Source organism: Lissotriton vulgaris, chromosome 4_1 (assembly GCF_964263255.1).
Source record: "Lissotriton vulgaris chromosome 4_1, aLisVul1.2, whole genome shotgun sequence".
Taxonomy (NCBI): Eukaryota; Metazoa; Chordata; class Amphibia; order Caudata; family Salamandridae; genus Lissotriton; species Lissotriton vulgaris.
The window spans coordinates 1098103647-1098130169 of NC_141691.1; the positions used below are offsets into that span (position 1 = coordinate 1098103647).

The 26523-nt window shown below is 42.9% G+C and overlaps 1 protein-coding gene across 1 annotated transcript in view; it reads left to right on the top strand.

The window, feature by feature from the left end:
* The window catches only part of LOC147722916 (uncharacterized), a 107543-nt gene extending 81705 nt beyond the window's left edge, over positions 1-25838 (top strand). Inside the window, exons 2-4 of the mRNA XM_086966592.1 lie at positions 22540-22638; positions 23383-23505; positions 25291-25838. Of these exons, the coding sequence (XP_086822718.1) occupies positions 22540-22638; positions 23383-23505; positions 25291-25691 (623 nt within the window). The 3' untranslated portion in view covers positions 25692-25838. The remainder of the gene's footprint in view (positions 1-22539; positions 22639-23382; positions 23506-25290) is intronic.
* The last annotated feature ends 685 nt before the right edge of the window (positions 25839-26523 follow it).

Below are 26523 nucleotides of genomic sequence, written 5' to 3' on the forward strand. Positions count from 1 at the left end.
TAAGTTTTAAAGTTATAGATCTTCTTAAGTGGACCGGGATGATAATAGCATCCGGGTCTGTGTGTTCGGGACCTTGCTGAGTCGCATCTGCTGCGGCCCCAGTGGTTCCGTTATTTTCTGGCATTGTTAAAATGCAAGGTTTGCAGAGTAGGTCTCCAAGGAGACAAAGATTAGGTGCACAATATTTTGGAACACTGTATCCTTCAACGTTGAATAAACCAGAGCTTTACATAGGAATCTCTTCCTACTGAGTTCGGGCGGATTTTAACCTTTCACCCACTTCAGACATCTATTGGAGTATTTACGGGAGAAAGGGGTGTGAAATATGCACGACTGAGTTACTCTAAAAGTCTTGCGTTACTTTATCGCCTTACCAAACGTTTGGGCGCCATGTAGTGTAGTTCCTAGTTTCCCACTAGGCCCTGCGCATTGGAATAACATAAACAGTAGTATCGACGTGGAACTGCGGATATTCCAGGCCTCCACTGACTATGCTAAACTTAATTGGGTTGTGTTACCAACTAGTTCAGAGGTCACTGGAAACTTTCTTCTCTGCATAGGAAGTGATCAGCTTCCTTGGCACAGATAAGAAGGGATTCAGCTTTCCAACAACCGTGCAACATGACAACTTTGCTCCTCAGATCAAGAGTCAATCTCTAGGGTCTTGTGAAACAATAGACATGTATTTCACTCAGTCAGTCTAGTGCAGTTTACTTTCACGAGATGTAGAGAATAGAGAGACGGGCGTTTATCAATAAAGGGTTAACATTTATTGAACAGTCTTTCTTCTCGTACAAGAGAAATGTATTGCCACAATTGCAATAATTGTTATTATAAAAAGTACGTACAGTAAGATAAGTATTGCGAAATAGAACTGTAAAAGCATTGGTATGGTTTCTTAGCCATACAATGGTTTAAAAGTAATAAAACATATATACAGTCATATATACATTAGGCTAACATACTCAACTGGTGCTTCTAACTAAGCCTACCCCAGTGTGCCTGACCTAAGCCTAACACGTGAAAGGGGAGTAAGTAAGTAGCTTTAAGTTAAGTTGGTTTTGCCAAGGTTTGTTTCAAGAATTCTCGTCTAAGGGTTTAGTCAACACCATACCTCTGAATAGAATGATGGAGGATTGGTATCTCCTTCAGGGGTCTCTCTCGATATCCCAGTCACCCGCGAGGGTAATCCGGAAACGCCGTGGCTGGATTTCTCTGCACGAGAAAGGCAGTGGGTCTCTTCAGGGCGTCGAGGAAGGAGGGGGGACAGCGTCCGCGGGCAGCTGGAATCTGCTGGATGTCTTCGCAGAGGGATGGCTGTTCAGCTCCTTAAGCGTACTGCACCATAGTTCGCGCTTTAGCGGCGATAATGGTATCAGCAGCTTCACCACCACAGGATAGCAGGCTGCAGCGACAGAGTGCTAGATTTACCAACACGGGGTCGTGCAGGCAGCTGGCTTCAGTAGCTCGTACAACAGGCATTGCTTAAGGCAACGTTGGTATTATTTATACCTGACAGGTGCCGGGTTTGACGCAAGTTTGCTGGACATAAGACGTCAATTAAAGATGTCACTAGGAAGTGATAGTTATCAGTTGCTCATTAGAGTTCCATTACTAATCAAAACATAGCAAGCGGGGATTTCCAGGTTTGCTGAGTTTTTATCTTGCTGAAGATCTCGGAGTGTTATCTAGGAATATCAGATAGTGACTACTGCTCTGTCATTGCACTAATTGGTCGCAAAGGAAGTGGCAGAGGGAACTATGCTGGAATGTGGCTCTGTTTGTGTGAGGCCAGAGATGACTTTTCAGAAAATCGCACATGAACGGTTATGCCAATATAGGGAATAAATGGATTTATAGCCGAATAGGGGCATAAGGTCACAGTATCGATCAGGAACCTAGATAAACACGCAACAGTGCCTGAAAGGAACAACCTGCTATTTGAATTCATATATTGAGAGTATATATTCTTTTTTTCAGGTGAGTTCCTTTTTTGGGCTTTGGAAATTTCTGTGGGTGGTGATGAAAATAATAAAGAATAATTTGTAAATGTTTTGAACATGATTTTATCTCAAATTTTTCACATGTGGTCCTATCTGCTTATAGTACATATGTTTTTGGAGATGTTCTCTATTGACAGTTCAAATTATGTTTTAATGAGCTTGGGATATGTGATATTTTGCAAGGAGTTGAGATTTAGAAATCATTGGAGTATAATTCTTTCAGGTTTGTTTTAATAATACTTGTGAAGTGCTCATTATTTTTAAAATCTTGTTGTTTTATGTTTGGCAGTGTTCCATTTTTAATTACAGAGAGGTATTATGATATGGATCTAAATTTAATGCTCATTTTCCTGCATATCTGTGAATATACTATGTATAGGCACTTGTTTAAATATTAATGTAGAGTTTTATTATGAGGTGGTTGTTCATGGTAAGTATGACATTTTGCATATGCTAAGACATTGACATGGTGAGTATACTGTTGTAATATAAATGGAACTGTCTCTGTGGGAAGTAGTAATCTCTAAAGTGAATTAAATGGTTTGTATAGTGTGATCCTTTTCTTTAGAGTGCATATATTTATATTGCACTTTGTAGTGATGAAATAAAAGAAATGGGTCTCTAAAAATTATTATACAGGTAATAAATATTTCAAATATGAAGAAAATATAAAAATTAATTTTACAGTGAAATGTCTTTTATCAACAGTAATTATTTAATTTAAAAAAAAACACAATGTCAATGTTTAGAGTTATATTGCCAATTTCTTTTTCAAAACAAGAGGAATGTGGTATCTTACAAATTAAAGAGTTAATAAGTTAGAGATTATAAAATGTTCTGTAGTTTAAAAATTAGTAAAGGTAATTTTCAATTATACACTTGTGGACAAAGATATAATTTAGTCTTTATATTTTTTTAAAAGGAAAAAGAAGAATTTATAGAAAAAAATACAATGGAATTTTTTTTGAAGAAAATGAAGTGCATTTTGAAATTATAAATGAACTGATGGAGGAAATATTAGGCGCGGTTGTTGGAGAGAAAGAAGATGAAAATGACTATTTCATGGACATTTCATTAGATTCAGCATATTTAGAGCTGATAGAAGAGGAGGACAATGGACTTGAGGAAGTCTCTGATGAACTGTTGTTAGAAGTTCTTTTAAATTATGAACTTTTAAATGAATAAAAAAAAGTGATAGCAAACCATTGGTGATGATAGTTTTCTTGATATAATTGTCGATGAAGTGCTTCATGAGAGTGATAAGATATGTTCTCATGAAGTGTAAAAGAGATTGTAGAATAAAAGATTAAAACAGTTATGATGACCGATAGTTTTTGAAAAAAGTGCACTGTTTGTATGCTTTTAAAAATTTTTTTAAAAATTGTCTATGAAGTTTAAAGAAATATACAGTGTGATAAATTTAGAAGGAAAATTCACTACAGGATTTACTACTTTGTTCAGAGATTTTCTGTTATTATGTGTATTTTATTAAAAAATGAATGTGTGGTTTTAATTTGTACGTTATATGGTAGTACTGAACTATAATATTTGTTATTTTTGTGTCTTACAGGTTCACAATCACATCAAAATTTTAAATTAAGATGCCGACCAGAATTGAAAAAAAGAAACTCTACAAGCGGACGTACAGTTTAAAGAAGAAAACTACAGAATTATTTTCAAAGACAGAGAGGACGGATACAAATAAGAGTACTCCTGGTAAGCAAACTAAAAAGTTTTTTAGAAGCATTTTGGGAAGGAAAAATGTAAATATTGAAGTTCAGAAGGAGAAAACGATTTCATCATCTAAAAGGAAATCTGGAGTTAAACAAACTACTATTACTGGAATTCAGAAAGATGAAAGTCAATACAGTAAAACCCGGACCAATCAATTTAGCCAAATCAGGAAGCATATGTTTTACAACAGAGTTGTTGCGAATTTATTATAAAAGGAAAAAGTTTCTAAAAAAAGATCTGTTTTTCTTTAAAAAAAACTATATATAGAGGCTTTTGTTGAGCGTGCATTTGAGACCAAACGAAAGTTATTTATTTTAATACTTAATAGAATAAATATTTTAAATAAGGCGATTCGAGTTTTCAAAAGTAAAAGTAAATGGAAGAGACATATAAATAGGAGTAATTTTTGTAAAGTGTTTTCTGGGAAGTGGATGCATACTTCAAGTTCTGAGCCATTTTTTAATGAGGAGAGTTACTTTCAAAGTAACGATCTGTTGCATGCAGTTGACACCACTGGTCGAGCGTATGAGGTGAAGGATGGTTGTGTTATTGAGAAAGAGAAAATTGTGGTTAGAAATGCAGAAGATGTTATGGGGAGAGAAGCTTTAGAGGGACGTTCTAATGCTCCTGTTTATAGTTGGAATTGTAGTAGCATTTGTAGTGTACGACAGGATTCAATTGAGTTCTTTCGCAATTTCTTACGTAAGTACACTAAAGAAAGTCTAAAGAAAAAAATTAAAATGTTGCAAGAATTAGATGAATGCAGAGTGCGCGAGAAAATAGGTCTGCAAGGCCATTCCCTGGCTTGTCTCTCTAAAAAAATATGCCAGAGTGTGTTTCATCACTTCCGGATGTTAGCAGTGCATCACACTAAAATGAGAAAATTAGTGAGAAAGTTGTACTATGCAAAAAGTCCAGCACTTAAACTTAAACAGTTAAATAGTGCTCTTTTGTATGGATGTGAATTAGATGTTAAGAAGATTTGTGCAGAAATTGAGGTAAGTTATTTTGGTCCCGAGGAAGATAATGCAGAAGGTGATATAATTATAGAAGGAAATGTGTTAGAAAATGTTGGGAATGTAAATATTGAAAACTTTGAACAAGAAATAATAAAGTTTAAGGTAATTGCAGGTGAGAAACCAAATTTTTCTTGTCTTGTGTCTGTTGCCGACGAATTCATTACAAAAGTCAAACGAGGTTAGTTGATTTATATTTAAAAAGTGAAGATGAAAGTAATGGTCAATGGAAAGATTTTGCAACTTATTTGTTGGTGGAAAACTATTTTGATTTTGGTTTTGAGCAACGTGTTTGTAAATATTGTTATAATAAATTAGATGAAAATAAAATGCCTGCTAGAGCTGTTCACAATAATTTAGAGTTGGTAAATATTCCATGTGAATTGATGAATTTAAATACTTATGAGACGATTCTGATTCAATGTGTACATCCTTTTCAGGCTATTGTTCGAATGGAGCCTAAGACTGGTAAATTAAATCCTTCAGACTTACTAAGAGGATTAAAGGGTAGAGTTGTGTATTTGCCTCTTGATCTTAAAAAAAATATGGAAACAATTGGTGTTGAAAATGTAGAAGAGGAACCTCTAGTTATTCTAGTGAATGGTGTACCTACAAAGAGTAAGAAAATCTGGCAAGATTTAGTGGATGTTAGGAAAGTGAAAAAGGCAACGTTGTATTTAGTGCAAAATAATAAGTATTACAAAGATGTATACGTAGAACAAGAAGATGTAAGTGAAGAAGAGGATAGTGATTTGTGTAGTGGACAAATTGAAAAAGTTGATGTATCTAGATCTGAAGAAATTTATGAACATTACAGTGTTCATCCACTGCATTCCAAAGAAGCAATAGGGAATGCTATTGAATTATTTCAGATGAAAAAGGCGAAAGGAAATCCTATTAGTGTCTGGGAAGAAAGTTTGGAAGGTCGTTGTTTTCCACAGTTATTTCCTACAGGTGAAGGTACACGATATGATGATCGACCTATGCATATTCCTGCATCTGAGTACCGGACAACTAGATTATATGCAGAAGATCCAAGGTTTCGCCAATGCATTCCATATCTGTTTCATCTTCTGTTTGAGAGTGACTTATCTGGTCTGTCTTATGCAGTAAATCATATCTTAAAAAGTGGTGTACATCTTCAAAATATTTCAGCAAAGGAATTTATGGATAGAGTGCATCAGAAAGATAGTGTTTTGGATTCTCATTTAATTAATTTAATGGCTTGTCAGCGGGGTACTAATGAGTATTGGTACCGTCGTCATGGAGATTTGAAGTGCATGCTTAGAAACTTAGAAGCACCAACATGTTTTTTAACTGTAAGCTGTGCAGAGTATGCTTGGGAAGATTTAATTGAATTTCTTCGGGAGGCGAATGCAAACATAGAAAATATAAACTACAAGACACCTGGAGAACTGTGTTCATTAGATCCAGTTAATGTTTGCAGGTATTTTAATCATAGATTTGAAGCTATGATGTCTTTCATTACTAACAAGAAAAATCCGCCTCTTGGTGAAGTACTGGATTTCTTTTGGAGAAAAGAATATCAAGCAAGAGGTGCTCCTCATATTCATATGCTGCTATGGATCAAGGATGCTCCTAAATTTGGAATAGACTCGGATGAGACTGTACTGTCTTTTATTGAACAGTATGCCACTTGTGACATACCTAATAGTACCACTGATAAGGACTTAAGAGGAAAAGTGTTAGGTTTTCAAAGTCATCGCTGTGGAAAATATTGTCGGCGAAAATTCAAATCAAAGAGCAAATTTTATACCAAATGTCGCTTTGGATTTGCACGACCGGTACTTTCAAAAGGAAGAGTCAACAATTTGATGTCATGTTTGCGACATAATATCAGAAGAAGGTCACCTAAAAATACGTACAATTTAAGAAGAGGTGAAGAATCGAAATATATTAATGACTATAACCCAGTCATTTTGTCCATGTGGAATGCTAACATGGACATACAATATGTTGCAAACAACTCTATTGCTGTGGCTCGATATGTAACGTCTTACATCACGAAATCTGAAAAGATGGAACTGAAGGAGATGTGGGAAGACATTTCTCATGAAAAGAGCCTGAGCAAGAAATTATATACGTACAGTTTGAAGATGCTGTCTCATCGAGAAATTGGAGCATATGAATGTTGTGATAGATTATCATCAGCAAGTCTTTATGCGAAGTCAAGGACTATTCTCTGGGTGAGTTTGGGCCTAGCAGAAACACGAAACCGTGTTCTGAAACCTGTGCAAGAAATTGAGTACTTAGCCCAGAAAGAACCAAACAGTACAGACATTTTGAAAACAAATATGTTGGATAAATACTATCCAAATAGAAGTACTGTGCGTGAAAACATTTGTTTGTATGAAATACTTCAAAATTATACTTTTAAGAGAAATGTTACCGAGAATATTGATAAAGGTGTACATGCTGTAATTGGACATGAAGGATGTCTGGTAAAACAAAGAAAAGGACACTTGATAAATCATCGGAAACTGAGTTGCGAAACACCTGATAAAAGAGAATTTTACTATTTTGCTCTTTTGCAACTCTTTAAACCATGGTGTAGAGAAGAGGAACTACTTGGAGACTTTGATAGTTATGAAGATTCATTCAACGCATCTAAAAGTAGTATTGAATGTCCTGTTTTCAGCAATTATCTGCAAATGTTGAATGACGAAATAGAGCAAGAAGCAACAATTGCAGCAGAGATTGCTAGAGATAGTTCACAAGGTAGTCAAAGTTCGGCATCATTAAGTCAAGATCCACTGGGACAACCAATTATTCAAAGTGAAGCTGCTACCACGATGGATGAGGTGGAAAGCACAATGCAGCAAGGTCAAGAGGAAGTAATCGACTTAGAAGAATTAAAGAAGCAGTTTAATGTTGAGCAAAGACAGATATATGATGAAGTGACAGAGCACATTGAGCATGGCTTTCGTCATGAGAGAAAAGATTGCTCATGTATGTCATTTGAGCCTATTCGATTATATGTAAGTGGAGAAGCTGGGACTGGTAAAAGTTTCCTAATTAAAGGAATTACTACATATTTACAGCAAACAACTCAGTCAATACTGTTGTGTGTTGTTACTGCTCCAACTGGATTGGCAGCACATAATATAAAAGGTGTTACTTTACATCGTTTGCTGATGCTGCCAGTTGAACATGAAAATAAATTACAATATCAGAAGCTATCTGGAGAAGCTTGGTTTGAAGTTTCTAGAGTCCTTAAAAAAATGAAACTTCTTATTATTGATGAAGTAAGCATGGTCTCCAATTTAATGCTTGCTTTTGTGCATTTAAGAATGCAACAGACACTTAAGACAGAGTATGATGTGTTATTTGGAGGTAAACATGTCATAGTTTTTGGAGATCTACTGCAGCTGACTCCTGTGAAAGGACAACCTGTATTTGAAACTGTTACACATGAGGAGACCAGAAAGTGCCTGGGCAGTATTGGAAATGTAAATATATGGTCACATTTCAAATATACTGAACTGATTCAAAATATGTGACAGGCAAAGGATACTAAATATGGAAGTATTCTTCAAGATATTAGGATTGGAAAATTAACTGAAGATGCGAAACAGACTCTACGAACTTGATTACTTTCCAAGCTGTTTCCTAATGAAGATAATGTTCCTGAGAGAATATATAGTAAAGAGGTAGTAGATAAGTCAGTGATATGCTTGATGCCAACTCTGAAAGAATGTTCAGTTTTTAATGAGAAAATGTTGAATTTAGAAAATCAAGAAATTAAGAAACTGGAAGCTAAAGATAGAATAGAGCATGAAGGTAGTACTATTGTTTTGTCTGAAAAGTTGAAATTGAAATTGGATTCTCTTCAAAAAACTATATCTAAAACTGCTGGTTTAGAGAAAAATCTGTATGTATGTTTAAATTGTCGGATAATTTTAAGAAGAAATTTACATGTAGAAAGAGGATTGGTAAATGGAGCAATGGGTAATGTTGTTGGTTTTGTCAATTATACCAATAGAGATGAGATTGAATTTTTGAGGATAAAATTTGATGGGATTGAGGAAGTTCAACAAATTAGTCGATGTTCAACTCGTTTTTTGCTTGTGAAAGACTTATATGTCCGTCGTAAGCAATTTCCAATATAGCTGAGATACCCGCCACCCCCTCTCAACAAAATCCCCAAGGATGGGAAACCGGAAACGGTTCTGAACTTTTGGAAGACGGGAGGGAGTGACCCTCCCGGCCGTATTTATTAAAATATGAAACAAAATTAAAACATTAAAATAACAGTTTCATATTATGTACAATTTCATTTCCACATTGCGATGTTTGGCTAACCTTAACATATTCTCTAATACAAAGGTTCTCCTAGCCGAACTAACATCCTACAAAACATTTAACTTGAAATTGTACATCCTAACGTTTAAGGGCCAACGGCAAGGTCGTAACCGGTGTCAAGATCCCTAAACCAGAAATATCCCCCTCACTTGTGAGGGGCGACCGCACAGAGGTGTACCTCAAGTGCATCTACCAATTTCCCTTGACTTGACGGGGGCCCAATAAACAAATTAGTCGATGTTCAACTCGTTTTTTGCTTGTGAAAGACTTATATGTCCGTCGTAAGCAATTTCCAATTTGTTTAGCATATGCATTGACTATACATAAATCTCAAGGTTTAAGTGTAGATTGTGCTTTGGTAAATATTGGAAGCACTGTATTCAAAGAGGGCATGGCGTATGTTGCTGTATCGCGTGTTAGAACTTTATGTGGACTTTATCTAATTGATTATGATGAGACAAAGATTAGTGCAGATTTAAATTGTGTGAAGGAGTATAATAGGTTAAGAAGAGAATATGCTCCAAGTTTACCTCAATATCCTTTAATTGAAAGGTGTATAGTTGGTCAGAAAAGGAAAAATGAGGACAAATGTGCTGAAGTAGTCCAGAAACGACGAAAAAAAGATGTAGCTGTTGTTGGTAGCTCTAGGGAAACTGTTAGTATTGAAGAGATTGTTGGATTTAAGTTGGAAAATAGATGTGGTGTCAACTGCTATGCACATGTAGTAGTTAATGTTGTTTTCTTTCTGAAAAATGTTAAGGAACAGATTATAGAAAATCAGGAGCATACCTTTTGTCATTCTTTAAATTCTATATTTGAAACGTGTAGTAGTGGTGATAGTGAAGTAGGAAGTGTTTCGGAATTAAGGAATGTTTTAGACATATGTGCAGGAGTAAATCAGTTTTCTCAGAATATTCAGCAAGATTGTCAGGAATTTATTATGTATATGTTTACAGCTTTGGAAGATGAAGGTGTAGATATTGATAGTTTTTTCGGGCTTTCTTATAAATGGGAACATAAGTGTGATAATTGCTCATTTTTAAGTAGTACTGAGATACCCAGTGAAAGATTTTTATATTTGACATTACCAGACTGCAAAGAAGTGCCTTTTCATAAACTAGTTAAAGATGCGCATCAAAACATGGTCTGTTCTCAATGCAAGTCTGAAATGTTATCAACTTTATTTATCCATAGATATGGACAATATGTAATTTTAATGTTTCAACGATGCAGAGCTGATGGGAGTAAATTATCTACTTTAATTAAAAATTTTGTGGCTTCTCAAGTTTCTATTTCTAGAAGAACATTTGTAACTGTAGCCATTATTTATCATGAAGGGCATTCTACATCATCAGGACATTATACAGCTTATTTGAAGTGTGCTAGTGGCTGGACACTTTGCAATGATAGTCAATTGACTTTTAAAAAATGTTTGCCTTTTGCCTTAAGTAACTGTTATTTGTTATTTTTGGAACCCAAATTTCAGTAGAATGGTTTGCTGTAGGAATATGTATACTATAAAGATATGAAACTTACTAGTTTATAAATATTATGTAAATGAGGGTGTACAAATCTATAAATGAAATTTGTGTTTTGCATAGTGATAACATCAGGTACGAATTTACTTAATGTTCGATGGTATACAATATGGTATAAATTTTGATTGGGAAAGTACAGAAAACAATAGGTAAGACAAAGATTAAATAATTTCAGACAAAAACTACTTAACTCATAGTATTTGGCCACGTGGAAAAATATGAGAGAAGAAAATGAGTACTTTTGAGAATTATTTAGAAACTTATATGGACGCAAGTGTTTGGGAGAGGTATTTAAAAGATAATGAGTTACCTTATACAATTTGGCCACGCGGAAAGGTATGAGAGATGAAACTGTGTCTTTCTAATACATATTTTTAAAGAAGATTGCTGCACGGGGCTTTGTTGAGATATCTTGAAAAATAAGTGGTATACTTTAATTAGGTTGTAACTGTGGAAGATGTAGTGTGCTTACTGAAGAAATTGCGAATTTGAGGAAAACATTTAAGACATGTTTTTTTCAGGTATTTATAATATGTATGGAGATTTTGTATGGGTTTTTTAAACACAATCATTTTGATAGTGTTTTTTTTCCCCGCTGTTATATGATGATTAATATTGAAATCACTCTTGATAGTGAAAATCAATGTATTCTGAGAACAGCAAAAATAAATCATTTAATATGTTGTTTACTTATTTTGTTACATTGCATTTAGAAATATGTATTATAATAGATTTTTTTTTTACTCTCCTCCACAGATATTATATGTATAAGGTAAGTTTAATTAATAATATCTGACAGTTTTCTTTGCATCTCTCTTATTGTTTCCTATTGTTTTTTCTTTAAATAATATATTTATAATCTTATTTTTAATTTTTTTCCACAGCTGCTACGTTTTAATAGGACATTTTCTTTTTTTCTTCTTTTTATTAGGTAAGTATATATAATAAAGAAATGTTTACAACATTGTGTTATTTATTTCTCTATCCTTCTTAAAGCAATGTCATCTTTTATATTGAATACTTTCATATCGGATTGGGTGCATTGTTAGAAGGTATGCTTCAAAAGGGATTTAATAAAATGAGCGACATTTCACTGAGTGAGTTTAGCAAAAGTGATATATGAAAACAATGGTGTATATGATATTAAATGTTATATGGTGTTCTTTGCAGGACTTTAAATCCTGTGTTGCAGTGCCAATTCTGCCTCAAGGTTAGGGGGCTGGGGGACTTAGTGGTACTTGTATGGTCATGATAGAGCTACTCCTTCTATGAGCCATGGTTCAGATGTGTTTATGATAGAGTGGAAAGGGGCGACCACTCGGTCCCCCCGAACGTATGGCGGAGTGCCTCGATCCCCCCGGGAAGCCATTTTTGGGCGGGAGGCGCGTCTCGGCTGGTATGCCCGAAGCGGCGTAGCCGGGGCGCGGCTTTTCCCGCCCTAGAGTGGGCTGGCCTAGACACCGACGTAGCCAGCCCCGCCCTAGGGGCAGGCAGGGGCGGGTCCTCGCCCGCCCTGAAGATGGATAAAAAGAGACGCAAGACCAGAAGACGTCCTCTTGTTCTTGTGCTCCGAAGCTGCACCTCCTCGCTACTCGTGAGCTCGGGACAGAACGAAGAGCCAATTTTGAGTGTTTTGATCTTTTCTCTTTGTCTTTTAGATACTTCGTCGGAGAGATGCCCAAGAAAGGCGCAAAGAGAATGACGACCGACCAGATGGTGCGGGCTCTTTGCAAAGAGGTGTCCGACATAAAGAAACGGTTGGCGGAGCGAGACGGGGAGGAGGGTTCGGGCTCTGCGCCGGCTGAAGGTAGACCAAAGAGGCCGAGAAGGGTTCCAGCCGGGGGAGACGTCCCGGTTCCCTCTGCCCCGCTCGAGGCGCCGACCCCAGTACCGAGGGAGGGGAATCCAATCCCCGTTGTCGTCACCCCGACATCCAAGGAAGACATGCCCCCCGAGCTGGCAGCACAGCTAGCAGCTTGGTTGGGGGATAGTAGTGATGGCGCCACGGCCGCCGAGGCACAGGCACTGATCAAAGGGCTTCGTGAGAAGAGAGATGCAGCTAAAGTGGCTGCGCCGTTGGCAGAAGCTGCGTCCGGTGCAGGTAAGCGGCCATTGCCGATTGCAAGGGACGAGTCAGCACCCTCTCGTAGAGAGAGATTGGGTCAACATGTGCCTTTAGCTATAAAGGAAAAGATTTGGGCTGGGGAATACGTGAATATTTTCGCCTTGCTTGTTGATCATTATGAGGTGGAGAATGTTAGAAGTCAAAAGGACCTAATGCATCCGAGTGTTTGGCGCGCAAAAATGGCCGCCTTTAAGATAAATGAGAATATTGGCAACTGGGGCAATGCGTGGGGAATTTTTACATCAATTCTGGGGGAACGTAGGCCCGAGTTGCTTCCTGAGCTTCCCATTTATCAATCAAGAATTATGGGTTACTCGACAGCGTATCAAGGTAACCATTGGTTTTGTTATGACAATCTGTTCAGAAAAGAAAAGGAACATAACAAAGGTTTGACTTGGGATTGTTACGATTCGGTAACATGGGATAAGATGAAAGAATCAGGAATGTTAAAGATGCCATTGGTTGGGAGCAATGTTGTAGATTACTCCCGCCAAAACATGGGGACGCCCTTTCGACCAAGTACGAGCACCGACGATCAGTCGAGGCCCGCAGGTAATACAGGGAGGAAGGGTTTCTGCTTTAATTTCAACAAAGGGAAATGTACCAGACCTCCGGGAACGTGTAAATTCAAACATGAGTGTAGTACGTGTGGGTCGTCCCATCCTGAGTCAGCGTGCAGAGCCAGAACGGGTGAGAACGGGGGTAAGGGAGGCGCCAAACAGGTCTAAACTAGTCCGAGGGGCGCCTTTACCAACCCCGATTGATACCTTGGCAATGATTCCCTGGCTCAGTGAATACCCGGATCGTACTTCTGCTGGGGTGCTGCGGAACGGTTTTTCACATGGTTTCCGCATCCCGGTAGGGGACTTTCAGGGTGTAGGGTTTTGCAAAAATCAACTTTCTGTGTTACAACATACGTCTGTGGTGCAAGAAAAAATTCTGAAAGAGGTTAGCCGGGGACGGGTCGCTGGCCCGTTTAGTGTACCCCCGGTACCGGATTTTGTATGTTCTCCGTTAGGGGTGGTCCCCAAGAAGGACCCAGGTGAGTTTCGTTTGATCCATAACTTGTCGGCTCCACACGGCCTTTCGGTGAATGACGCAATTGATCCAGAGGTTTGTTCGGTGCGATACGCATCGTTTGATGAGGCAGTAGCCATCTTGAATCGCCTGGGGCCCGGGACGTTGATGGCGAAATCAGATATCGAGTCAGCGTTCCGGTTGCTCCCGGTACACCCAGACGATCAGCGTCTTTTGGGATTCGGGTTCCAGGGGTCAATTTACATGGATAGGTGTATGCCGATGGGATGCTCTATATCATGTGCTTATTTTGAGCAATTCAGTACTTTCCTGCAATGGGTGTTCACGAAGAAAACGGGTTTCCGAAATGTAATGCACTACCTTGACGACTTTTTGTTCCTTGGTCCCGCCGGAAATCCCGAATGTGCTCAGGCCTTAGCAGAATTCTGTGTGTTGATGGGTCATTTTGGCGTGCCATTGGCACCGGGTAAAACTATGGGTCCCACGACTTGCCTCGAGTTTTTGGGGATCGAGTTGGACTCAAGGGAGGGGTGTTTCCGTTTGCCAGATAGCAAAGTGTTAAAATTCAGGGCAACCCTCCAAGTATGTTTGAATGCATCTAAGGTTACACTGCATCAGTTGCAACAATTAGTGGGAAAGTTGAACTTTGCCTTGAGGGTGATCCCAATGGCTCGCCCTTTTTCCCGCTCAATTGCCCAGGCGATGGTTGGCCTAAAAGAGGGTCATCATCGCACGAGATTATCGGCTGAGGTCCGCCAGGACATGCGGATTTGGTTAGCATTTTTGGCGGACTTCAATGGCCGAGTCGTCTGGAACAAGCCAGTCGTGTCCTCAGAAGAGCTTGGGCTATGGACAGATTCAGCAGGAAGCATAGGCTTTGGCGCCATCTTCGGCACAAAGTGGTCTGCTCAAAGGTGGCCCCTATGGTGGCACGAGAAGGGGCTAACGAGTAATATTGCTTTCCTTGAACTATTTCCCATTCTGGTGGCCCTGAGAACCTGGCCAGAAGGGTTCAGAGATCATTCTGTCGTGTTCTGGTCCGACAATATGACCGTAGTAGAATGCATCAATAGTCAGGCAGCCCATTGTAAATTAATTTTGAGGCTGCTCAAAGAAATTGTCCTACTGTGTATGCAACTGAACGTGGTATTCAGAGCAAGACATGTCCCAGGGGTGAAGAATCAGGCTGCTGATGCACTGTCTCGTTTTCACATGCAGGCTTTCTCGGGTTTCCTTCCGTCAGCGGACCCGGAGCCGGCACCCTTCCCCGAAGCTCTCTGGTCTCTCGGTGCCCCGAACTTCGTCACCTCGTGGGAGAGAGTCTAGCACCCAGGACAAGGAAGGCATATGAAGGGGCGTTCCAGGCCTATTTAGCCTTTTTGGGGGCAGAGAGAGGGGGACTTTGGGGGCAGGAAGAGTGGGTTGTACTTTTTCTGTTGTCCTTACGTAAGGCTGGGAAGTCGGTGGCTACCGCCCAAAGGCATCGTGCCGCCATTTCTTTTGTTGCCAGGGCCCATGGCATCCTGGACCCAACAGCGTCTTTTACAGTTCAGAAAGCGCTGCGTGGGTGGCAACGACTGGAGGGTCGCAGGGTAGACGTAAGACGACCGATAGGTTTAGACAGATTGTCCCAGTTACTGGCCACACTCCCTAACACGTGCTCGTCCCCTTTCGAAACCTGTTTGTTCCGGACTGCATTTACGCTGGCATTTCACGGGGCTATGAGAGTTAGTGAGCTAGTTGCAAGGAACAAACAGGATGTGACGGGGGGCTTGTGCAGGGAACATGTTCAGATCAGGGGTGATGCGATGATTGTCTCCTTTCTCAGGTCCAAGACCGACCAAGATGGGAGAGGGGACTGCACGATCATTCGCAGAAACCCCGAGTCATCCATGTGTCCGGTACAGTGCTTAGAAGATTACCTAGCACGAAGGGTGGCATCATGGGGGGGGACATTGTTGAGGCATGCAGACGCTACCCCACTGACGAGGTTTCAGTTTCAGCGGGTGCTTGCAATGGCCATTGCCGCAGCGGGCTTGGACCCGGGCGAATTTGGGACCCATTCCTTTCGAATAGGGGCTGCCACTGAAGCTACAGCCAGGGGTCTTAATGTAGAACAAGTGAAACGTGTGGGGCGTTGGTCCTCCAATTGTTATAAGAGGTACGTGCGATTGCACATGTTGTGAAGCTGTAATCATGTACTCACGCTTCTTGTCTTTTGTTTGTTTGCAGTTGCGCAAGCCTACGCGGCAGGGCGAACTGTGCAGTCGACCCTACACCAGGCCAGCGGTCGCACGTCACCGGCTGTGAAGAAGGAGGTGTGGGTCGTGGGCCACTCATACGTGAGACGGGCCGCAGACGTATTCAAAGCAGGTGACATGATTCACGTACCTGGGGAATACGGGTACAGAGTGTCCTTCTACGGAAGGGGCGGTCTCTGTATTGACCAGTTTCAGGAATTTTTTGAGGGTTTGTTAGAGCGGATGAGGTCACCGCCGTCCATAGTCATAGTGCATTTAGGGGGCAATGATTTGGTCACCGCCGGTAGACGACTTCTCCTGGAGGCTATGCTTTCCACAGTAAGTTGGTTGGCGAGGAAAGTTCCGGGGTGCATAATTGCGTGGTCTCACATGATCCCACGAAAAGTGTGGCGGGGGGCTATCTCGATCCCTGCTTTGAATCATTCTGTTAGAAAATTGAATAATAAAGTGAGTAGGTTGTTCCGTTCCAAGACATTGCATTCGATCTCGCATAGTTGTATTGATGATGACAGTATGTATCTGGGGGATGGTGTGCATTTGTCGAGGGTGGGGAATGAGTTACTCATAGGTGACTTCTTAGCTTGGTTAAAATCGTTAAAACATGACCTTTAGGTAGGAGTTTTTTGTGGGGGGTCCGGATAGCCGGTCAACTATCCGGACCTGTGGCGGTAAGGTCATGATCGGTGAGCACTAATTGGTAGATCCCTATGAGTGGGCGTCACCCAACACGGATGGGAGCGCTCGGGAGAGGTGGCCATTGGCCCCTCAGTGGGGAGGCGGTCCCGTCTAAGGGCGGGTCGCCGGAAGTAAAGGAAAGGCGGTCAAGGCCCCTTCCTTTGTAGGAGGGGTTACAGTCCCCTCCTGGGGGAATTTCCCGGGGCCAGTGTCATCTGCGACGGCAGATGCGGTAAGTTGTGTGGGGTGGGGGGAGGTCCACGATACCTTCTAGATACCACACACAAGTCTTCGAACGACCTTTAAATGGCGTCGAGTCTTAAGTGCCCCCGTCAAGTCAAGGGAAATTGTTTGTAGTTGCACTTGAGGTAAGCCTCTGTGCTGTCGCCCCTCCCAAGTGGGAGGGGTAAGTCTGGTTAGGGATCTTGACACCGGTTATGACCTTGCCGTTGGCCCTTAAACGTTAGGATGTACAATTTCAGTGTTTCTAGAGAATGTTTTCGTAGGATGCTAGTTCGGCTAGGAGAACCTCTGTATTAGAGAATATGTTAAGGTTAGCCAAACATCGCAATGTGATAAGGAAATTGTACATAATATGAAACGTTTAATGTTTTAATTTTTTGTTTTAATAAATACGGCCGGGAGGGTCACTCCCTCCCACATCCAAAAACTTTAAGAACTGTTTCCGGTTTCCCTCTTTTGGGGATTGTGTTGAGAGGGGGTGGCGGGTATCTCAGCCATATGGAAAGGGGCGACCACTCGGTCCCCCCGAACGTATGGCGGAGTGCCTCGATCCCCCCGGGAAGCCATTTTTGGGCGGGAGGCGCGTCTCGGCTGGTATGCCCGAAGCGGCGTAGCCGGGGCGCGGCTTTTCCCGCCCTAGAGTGGGCTGGCCTAGACACCGACGTAGCCAGCCCCGCCCTAGGGGCAGGCAGGGGCGGGTCCTCGCCCGCCCTGAAGATGGATAAAAAGAGACGCAAGACCAGAAGACGTCCTCTTGTTCTTGTGCTCCGAAGCTGCACCTCCTCGCTACTCGTGAGCTCGGGACAGAACGAAGAGCCAATTTTGACCCACCCACCAGCCCCTGAAGACAGCAAGTCATCGTGCAATAAAGTGAATTTTATAAGTTTGTTTTCGTTTCGTTTACAGGCTGTGAAAGTATCAGTTTGTTGTTGTTCCTAATAAAGTATGGTGAATATTGTGTAAGTTGATACGATTAAAATGATTTGAGGTAGTGTTGCATTTTAAGCATGTTCTTTCGGTCGTAGCGACCAATGTTTTCTTAGGTTTGAGTAAGAATTGTCGTATTTATTTTTGGTAGGCGGTAAGGTCATGATCGGTGAGCACTAATTGGTAGATCCCTATGAGTGGGCGTCACCCAACACGGATGGGAGCGCTCGGGAGAGGTGGCCATTGGCCCCTCAGTGGGGAGGCGGTCCCGTCTAAGGGCGGGTCGCCGGAAGTAAAGGAAAGGCGGTCAAGGCCCCTTCCTTTGTAGGAGGGGTTACAGTCCCCTCCTGGGGGAATTTCCCGGGGCCAGTGTCATCTGCGACGGCAGATGCGGTAAGTTGTGTGGGGTGGGGGGAGGTCCACGATACCTTCTAGATACCACACACAAGTCTTCGAACGACCTTTAAATGGCGTCGAGTCTTAAGTGCCCCCGTCAAGTCAAGGGAAATTGTTTGTAGTTGCACTTGAGGTAAGCCTCTGTGCTGTCGCCCCTCCCAAGTGGGAGGGGTAAGTCTGGTTAGGGATCTTGACACCGGTTATGACCTTGCCGTTGGCCCTTAAACGTTAGGATGTACAATTTCAGTGTTTCTAGAGAATGTTTTCGTAGGATGCTAGTTCGGCTAGGAGAACCTCTGTATTAGAGAATATGTTAAGGTTAGCCAAACATCGCAATGTGATAAGGAAATTGTACATAATATGAAACGTTTAATGTTTTAATTTTTTGTTTTAATAAATACGGCCGGGAGGGTCACTCCCTCCCACATCCAAAAACTTTAAGAACTGTTTCCGGTTTCCCTCTTTTGGGGATTGTGTTGAGAGGGGGTGGCGGGTATCTCAGCCATATGGTTCCGTCATGGTTCTGCTTAGTGAATAGAACGTGTTAAGGAAGCACAATGTTAGTGTTCTGCATGCACAGCGGCAAGTTCATCACAAATGTTGTCCGTCCTGGGGACAGCTGAGGCAATGCTCATGATGGAGCAGCTTTGTGATGAGTATGGAAGCATTTAACAGCTGTTAAAAAAACCTGAAGGGTTTCTATAAAGACGAGGTATGTGTGTCATTCTAGAGCCGTGTATCATAAAGAAGTGTTCTTCTGAAGTAATACGTATTGAAAGTGGTTGACTGTAATTTATGAGATTTTACTCAGTGAGTTTCTGGGTAAGCATGGGCGAATTTTGCGGATCTCGCGTTCGCGAATTTTGCGGATTTGCAAACTCGCAATCCGCAAAATCTGCGAATTCCCGCGAATTTGCGGATTTTTTTTGTGTGTTCGCAATTGTTTCTGCCAGTTCGCGAGGATTTGGTACTAGTTCGCAATTGTGAACTTACTTGTCGGCTCGCAACGGTCGCGACTATGTTGTTTCTACGTCTGGTTCATCATCACAGCCTCCCAGCACCCTCTGTTTTACCACTGGCACCCTCTCTTTGACCCATGCCACCCTCTGTTACATCAATGCCACCCTCTGGTTCATCATCACCGTAGAAGATGGGGGGGAAAAGCAAGCCCACCTGCCCTGCTTGAACTGACATGAATTAATTTGGGGTTAGTTTATTAACAACACCTGCCCTGCCCCAACTGACAATAATGAATTAGGGGCTAATTAATGTGTCACTGAAAGAATTTAAAGTTCCAGCCTGGCACCTGCTTGTCTGCTCCTTTAGCTGTAAATCAGGACCTTTGTGGCATACAGTTAAGGTCAGAGCAGGGTCACACAATAGTTGCAAGCAGGCAACCGAATTCTGGAGGGCCCCCTCAGGAAGCACTACAAAGAATCGTTACAAATCATGAGGTTGACCTTTTGCACCTGCTCATTGCTTTTGCTTTTGCTGAAATCGTTTTTCGGTTTTTTTCGCGCTATTCGCGGGGCGCGGCGTCGTGCGAAACCGACCGTGGAAGCCGCCAATTCGTGCGAAAGAGCATTTTATTTTTTTGCGGCTTGTTGTTTCGCGAGTTTTTTTGCAGTATTCGCGAGCCGCTTGCAGCGCAACACGCGAATTTACCCCAAGGTCGAGTACGGGCGCGGCCATTTTGTTTGCGTGACGTATTTCCGTTTCCGCCCGCTATGTATAATCTCGCGCAGTAAGCGCATTGCGAGTAGAGGTTCGCACGAGATCGCGCGGGAAATCTAGAGGTTCGCACGAGATCGCGAGGAAAATCTCGCGCGAACTTACTTTCGCGCTCGTGAACGGGCGCCGGCCATCTTGTTTTTCATTCATTTCCTGTGTCTGGGCATGGTGTTTAATCCTCTTGGTATCTTTGCCATCCTTTGCTTGTTTTCAGTTTTTTTTTTACGATTTTGCTTCTTATCTATCCCTCTCTTTTCCTAGCTGTATATTTTTGTCTTTTCTGCTATTTTTCTTTACTTTTAAACTACTTTTTTAAACTCTTTTCTTTTCTTCTTCCCTATCCTATTCTTTCTTAATTTTCTACTTCTTCCTACCTTACCTGCCCAGACCATGGTCAAGCCAGGCGCCGTGAAGCTGCCCAGGCACTTGAGGGCCGCAGCGGCGGCGGGGAGTAGTGCTGGACCCAGTGGCAGGACAGCATGCAGGAGATTGAGGGGGGAGCAGGTGACGCGACGGGAGATATTCAGCCCGGAGGAAGTGGGCGCGCTGGTCTACTTCGTCCAGCGCCGCCTGCCCAGGACCATCGCGGGAGGCGGCAGGATCGCGGCCGGCGGCTACAACATGCGGGAGCGCCGGAAGCGGTGGGAGAAGGTGTGCTGGGCCATATCCCACCTCTACGGGGTCCAGCGCACCTACAGCCAGGTCACCCATCGCTGGACGGACCTCCTGGACCGCGAGCGCGACCTGCTGGACCAGCTCGGCTTGGAGATCCCCGGGCTTGGTGAGTAGTAGTAGCCATTTAATCACTCACTACTATGATGTTTTCTCCTGCTCTGTGTTGTTGTATTGCAAATATTTGTTTTTTACATGGAGCAAGCCAATAATGCCGCTGATGACGATTACATTGTAGTTAAATTATATTTCAAAATCTTCTGTGCATTTCAGGTGCACTGCTCTCCTTCTCAGTGGCGTTGCTACTATGCTTATTTGTTTTCTATTTCGTGGTCTCATTGGCCTGAGTAACTATAATGTATGAGTGTACTTTACAGAACTGCGTAATGCTAGACACTAGGGGGCAGATTACATTTACAAGCCCCTTGCGCCACGTTTACGTTGCCTTGCGTGACGCAACAGCGGCGTAAACGTGCCGCATCCCTGCAAGTCATTTACAGCATGACGCATCTAGGGAGATGCGTCACGTTATAAAGCCATGGGCCTGCACCACAATGGGTGCGTTCCTAGTACGCAGGGTGGACGGTCCAGCGGCTGTGCGCCTCGCAAAATTGCCTGCGTGAAATCTACAAGATTTAACGCAGGCACTTCTGCGACGCTGCTACGTCAATTCAATTCCTTATGTCTGCTCGAAGCAGGCGAAAGGACTGACACAGCATGTTAAGTATTGGGTGGCCCTGAGCATTACTGGAGTTGCATTGCGTTGGCGACGTGACTCCAGCGATGCGCCGCTCTTACGTGACGAGATGTGTCACGCAAGTGCCTACCCTTGCGCCAGGGCGCGCCGCATTGTAAATGAGGCACATCTGCCGTGTCGCAAGGGTAGTTTTGCGTGACGCATTTGATCTGGCGCATCTCTGGAGATGCGCCAGAACGCGTAAGTAAGTATGCCCCTAAGGGGCAGAATTGCAATTACCGTCGCATCCCTGCAAAGTAGCAGGGATGCGCCATTAATTGTGCGGCCCGCTACCACCACCAAACATGGTGCGCCGTATTTGCAATGCGGCCCACCATGGGCCCAAAACGTCACCGAAGCTTTACTGCTGGAGTTGCGTCGCAACGATGGCGCAGCTCCATCAATGCTCTGGGGTACCCTATCTCCCCAATGCTGGGTCAAGCCGTACGTCTGCTTCAAGCAGGTGCAGGGTTTGTGTGACGCATCATTGTCCTAAAGGTGACTGATTGATATTTTGTAGATTTCCCTCAGCCACTATTAGGATGTGTTCCAGCGCAGGAATGCCCTCCCTTGCGCCGGAACGCCCCCTGATGGCGCAGGGCTTTATAACGGGATGCATCTCCCAAATGCGTCACGTTGTTATAATATTATACGCCGCACCATGGCGCCCTTTTTTGTTTAGCTGCTGCGTCACAAAAGTCACGCAAGAACGGCGCAAAAGAGCCGCAAGGGCTTAAATCTGCCCCTTCCTTTGTACCCCTGACAATAAGAATAATAGTGACGGTGGATTGATAGTTTGACTATTTAAATGACTGGTAATGTAGCAGGCAACTGTTAGTGTTGTCACTGATCTGACTGAAATCACAATGGAGTTTGTCTGTCACTTTGCGTCTTGCCTGTGGACTGCTGCCTGCCAGTCCTAGGTGAACGTTTCAGTACTTTGTTTAGTGAGTTACGTGACTTTCGAAGTCACAGGTCCGCAAATAAATGAAAACTAACCATAATCAATATAATTTCGCGGAAATATTTTGTTATTGTTCTTTTGAAATGTTTGATTTGGTTGACATTGACAAGCAACAATCATCCATGTTTTCTGTTCTTTCTTTCATGTTGTACGTCAGCTCCCCCCAGGGGCGAGAGGAGGACACAGGAGCAGCAGGCGGCGGATGCTGTTCAACAGGGCCAGGATCGGGCAGGCGAGGGCTCCTCTGCTGGCCCCAGTAAGTTTTCATTTTAGACTAGTACCTATTTTTCCTAGCGTTCCTCATTTGACTTTTTTCAAAATTGTCTTTGCTCTTCTTGTAGACTGTATCTAAATTCTTATCCTGCCTCTACTATGACTCCCTGTGATATTACTAGATTATTCTTATTAGTCTGTCTGTGTAGCTAACTAAGATTGCACGGTTGGCGAAACTCCCATGATTCTAGTCAGCAATAGCTCTATCAACTTAGTGCAGTCCTCTGGGATTGTCCATAATGTCTTTTGAAGTGTTCTATCTGGACTCATGCTTGCAAAAATTGCAAAACCTTTCGCTCAGTCACTCTAGTCTGGACCAAAAAACACAGATTGTATTTAAGTTTAAAAGCTTTATTAAAAGTAAACACATTTACTAAAATGAAGTCATAATAAAACTAAACGTTTAACTGATAATGGAAAAGTGGTTAGTGCTGACGATTAATTGAAGACATTTCTTGTGGTCGAGCCGAGCTCTCACCTGGTTTCAACTTGATCTTGTTGTTAGAAGTCCATCTTCTGTCTGTGTGGAGAAAAATGGTGCGTGTTAAAAAAACAGCCTTCATCAGTTGTGCCAAAAAGTGCAGCAAGACAACCTTCCCAGGAAAAAGGGACATTTTTTTTAACTTTAACGTAGACAGTCACAAATTACATTGTTTTCACATGTCTTCATTCCTAGACCAAAGACTAGTGAGTGCTTTATTCTAACATTCTTAAATGTACTTTGTAGGTGGAACATCTGGTGGCGGGGCCAGTGTGGAGGTGGTGGTGCTCGACACGGAGGCGGAGGGCGATTCTTCAGGGGAGGAGGCGGCGGCTGTGAGAGTTGAGACGGTGGTGGTGGCGGCCAGAGGTAAGCTCTTATATATTCCTTACTTATTGAGATTGAAGACTAGCTGGGAAGGCAAGAATATGAGATGCATGGCTGGGTGAATGATGAAGCAATGATGGGTGGAAGGACAACAGCCTGGGTGGGTGACACAGAAACTGTATGTGTCCATATACCTGGATCATGCTACTATCTGACTCTTAGATAGCATATGTGTATCTAGAGCAGGGGTACTCATAGTACGGCCCGCGGGCCGGTGGTGGCCCGGCAAGCCTTCCTTGGCGGTGCGCAGACCTTGCAGACAATCACTGCTCCCCCGGCCCCCACAGAGCAGAGGCTTTTTTGTATTTCACCTGTTAGCGCCCCTGCATCTCCACTCTGACAATCACTGCTCCCCCGGCCCCCACAGAGCAGAGTGGAGATGCAAGGCCACAAAGAGGTGAAATAGAACAAAGCCTCTGCTCTGTGGGGCCGGGCAAGCAGTGATTGTCAGGGTGGAGAAGCAGGGCGCTACAACAAACAAAGCCTCAATAATATGTTAATGGTCTTTTAAAGACCTGTTAAGTACTTTGGTGTTGTTGTCTGTGTGTGCGCGTTGAGGAAGCGGTCTCAACCCGGGCTGAAGGCTGACACAGATAGACACACACACAGTGAGATGACAGAGGGGGAGGGAGAGGGAGGGCAGGAGGGATAGAGAGATGGAGGGAGGGCAGGAGGGAGAGCAGGAGGGAGAGAGATGTATGTAAATGCTGGGTCTGGTGGCTCAGTGGATGAGGGCATCTGCTGCAGGGACCTGTGTGCAACCTCATGGTCACAAGTTATCGTTTTGCTTTAGCCCCGCCCCCTCTGACTCCGCCCCCACCAGTGCGGCCCTCGGCCCCAAACTACACTGTAAATGTAGCCCCTGAGAGAAAGTTTGTGAGTACCCATGATCTAGAGAGAGTAGACGGTCAGTGGATGAACTAAGTGTAACTTTGAAGAGCATGTAACACTGCACCCGCACGTCCGTTCCAGTGTAAGAAAGGCAAGGAAAAGAACTTTTAATTTTGTCCAAATACTACCATAAATAGTAGCAGTAGTTTGTATTGCAAGCACTGCATAGATCCGGTTATTACGGTGGCCACTCCCTACCTCTCTTAATAAGTTTAGTAGTACTCAGTCATTCATGTGTGGATGTATCACTGGTCACTCAATAAAAAGCAAAGCACCTAAAGTCATCCCATATATAAGCAAAAACATCCCATGTGAAGTGATAGATAATCAGATTATTTATCTTCTTCAATTTTCCATTTCTAGTACTCATTTCCACTGTAGGGTGAAAGTTAAATTAATTAAGCAGTAGCCCTTGAGTTGTAACAGAGTATTCTCAGTGCCACCCATAATAGAAAAGTAAGAGCTTCACCACCTGCATGTACTGGACGGGTACAGTAAAGCAACGCAAGTCTAGGTCACTCCTCATGGCGTGCGTCTCTTTTTCTCGGGTGCAAGTTTACTGCGCTGGCATTATGCCGGCTTGCAGAAAATAACGTACCAATTTTCCAAAACAAGAGATAAGAAGAAGAATAAGACTGGTGTACTTTCATAGTCGACTCCAATGGAAGTCCACAGTGCTCGTAGAATTTGTTCCTTAAACTCCCACTAATGTTAGAGCAAGGATGAAGAAGTGTGAGGCTAGATAGATACTGGCCTCAATAGTTATGTAATGCGCTTGCAAGTTGCTAGTTGTACTGCAACACAAATTTCTGCTGAATGATTGAGTTAATCTTAAAGAGCATTGGTTACAGACTATGTCTTTCTTTCTTCATATAGATGCTCCTTCCAAACGAACAAGGAGGAAGGAGCTGGCTAGAGCGGCCCGGCAACGGAGGATCGAGGCCACTGTTGCGGAATATCGGCGGCTGGTGGCCCTGGAGGACGAGGAAAGTGTGCAGTCGACAACAACAACAACGTCGTCTGCATCGGCCTCCGTGGCCCCACGGGCTGCCACCCAGCACAGTGGTCCACCCAGACTGAGCCGGGCTGCCAAAGGCAAACGCCACCGCCGAGCAGCAAGGCCAACAGCTGCCTCTCACAGGCATTGCACCTGCAAGGCAGTGAAGGCACGCCTGCGCCGCACTACCCTGATGGTGTCCCGCCTTCAGCAGGAGCTCGCCTTGCTCCGCGAGGAGCATGATGCCCTGGCCCAAAAAGTTAACAGCATCCACCCATAGTGTCCCTTGCCCCTTTTTTAGAGACTTTTGGGGGGTGGGAATTGGGAGTTGGGTTTTTGGGGACTTTTGAAGGACAATCGTTGGGGTTAGGGAGGGTCTTGCGGGAGATTATTTTGTTAGGGATATAAATATACTTTTTCAAACTTTATCTGAGCATACCTGTTTTTTACTGCTTGCCTGGTGGGTGGGGGTTTAACGTTGACTGTTTTCCTGAAAGTTTAGTTCCATTTTCTTCCTTTAAGTGTAAATGCCCAAATGTTTTCAACACTAAGTGCCTCTCACAGACTAAGTGAAGTGAATCCAAGAGTCCTAGGACTTTAGTAGTACTACCTTCAGTCTCTCGTCTCTCGTACTAATACTCCATTATACCCCCAAACCACCAAACGCTTATCTTACCTGTAATTTGTGTTTAAAAGTAGGGCTAGACCCAGGGCTGGCTCCACGGGAAACACCGAATAAGGTTGGCAATCTTGGTCGGATAAAATTTCCTCATAGCGGTGGTACTAGTGGTGTGACACAGTGGCAGTTGCATGCCTATGAAAAAAAAGAAAATGAAATCTGGTTTGTCCTCCTGAGCAATTCAACGGTACAACTGAGAATATAGCAGGTGACAGAAGTACAGTAGAGCAGTGCCACATTGTAGCCTAACAAATGGTAAAGTATAACTACTAATTCGGTTGAAGTTCTTTCACATTAGCAATGGTTCTTTGTCAAGCAGAGTAAGAATATATCCTCGGATTTCTTCACCAGCCTGTTGCTATCACCTTATCCTCCCCAGCAAGTGTGTGGATTTATTGCTGTAATAATAATTTAGTCACACATCAATCAAAAC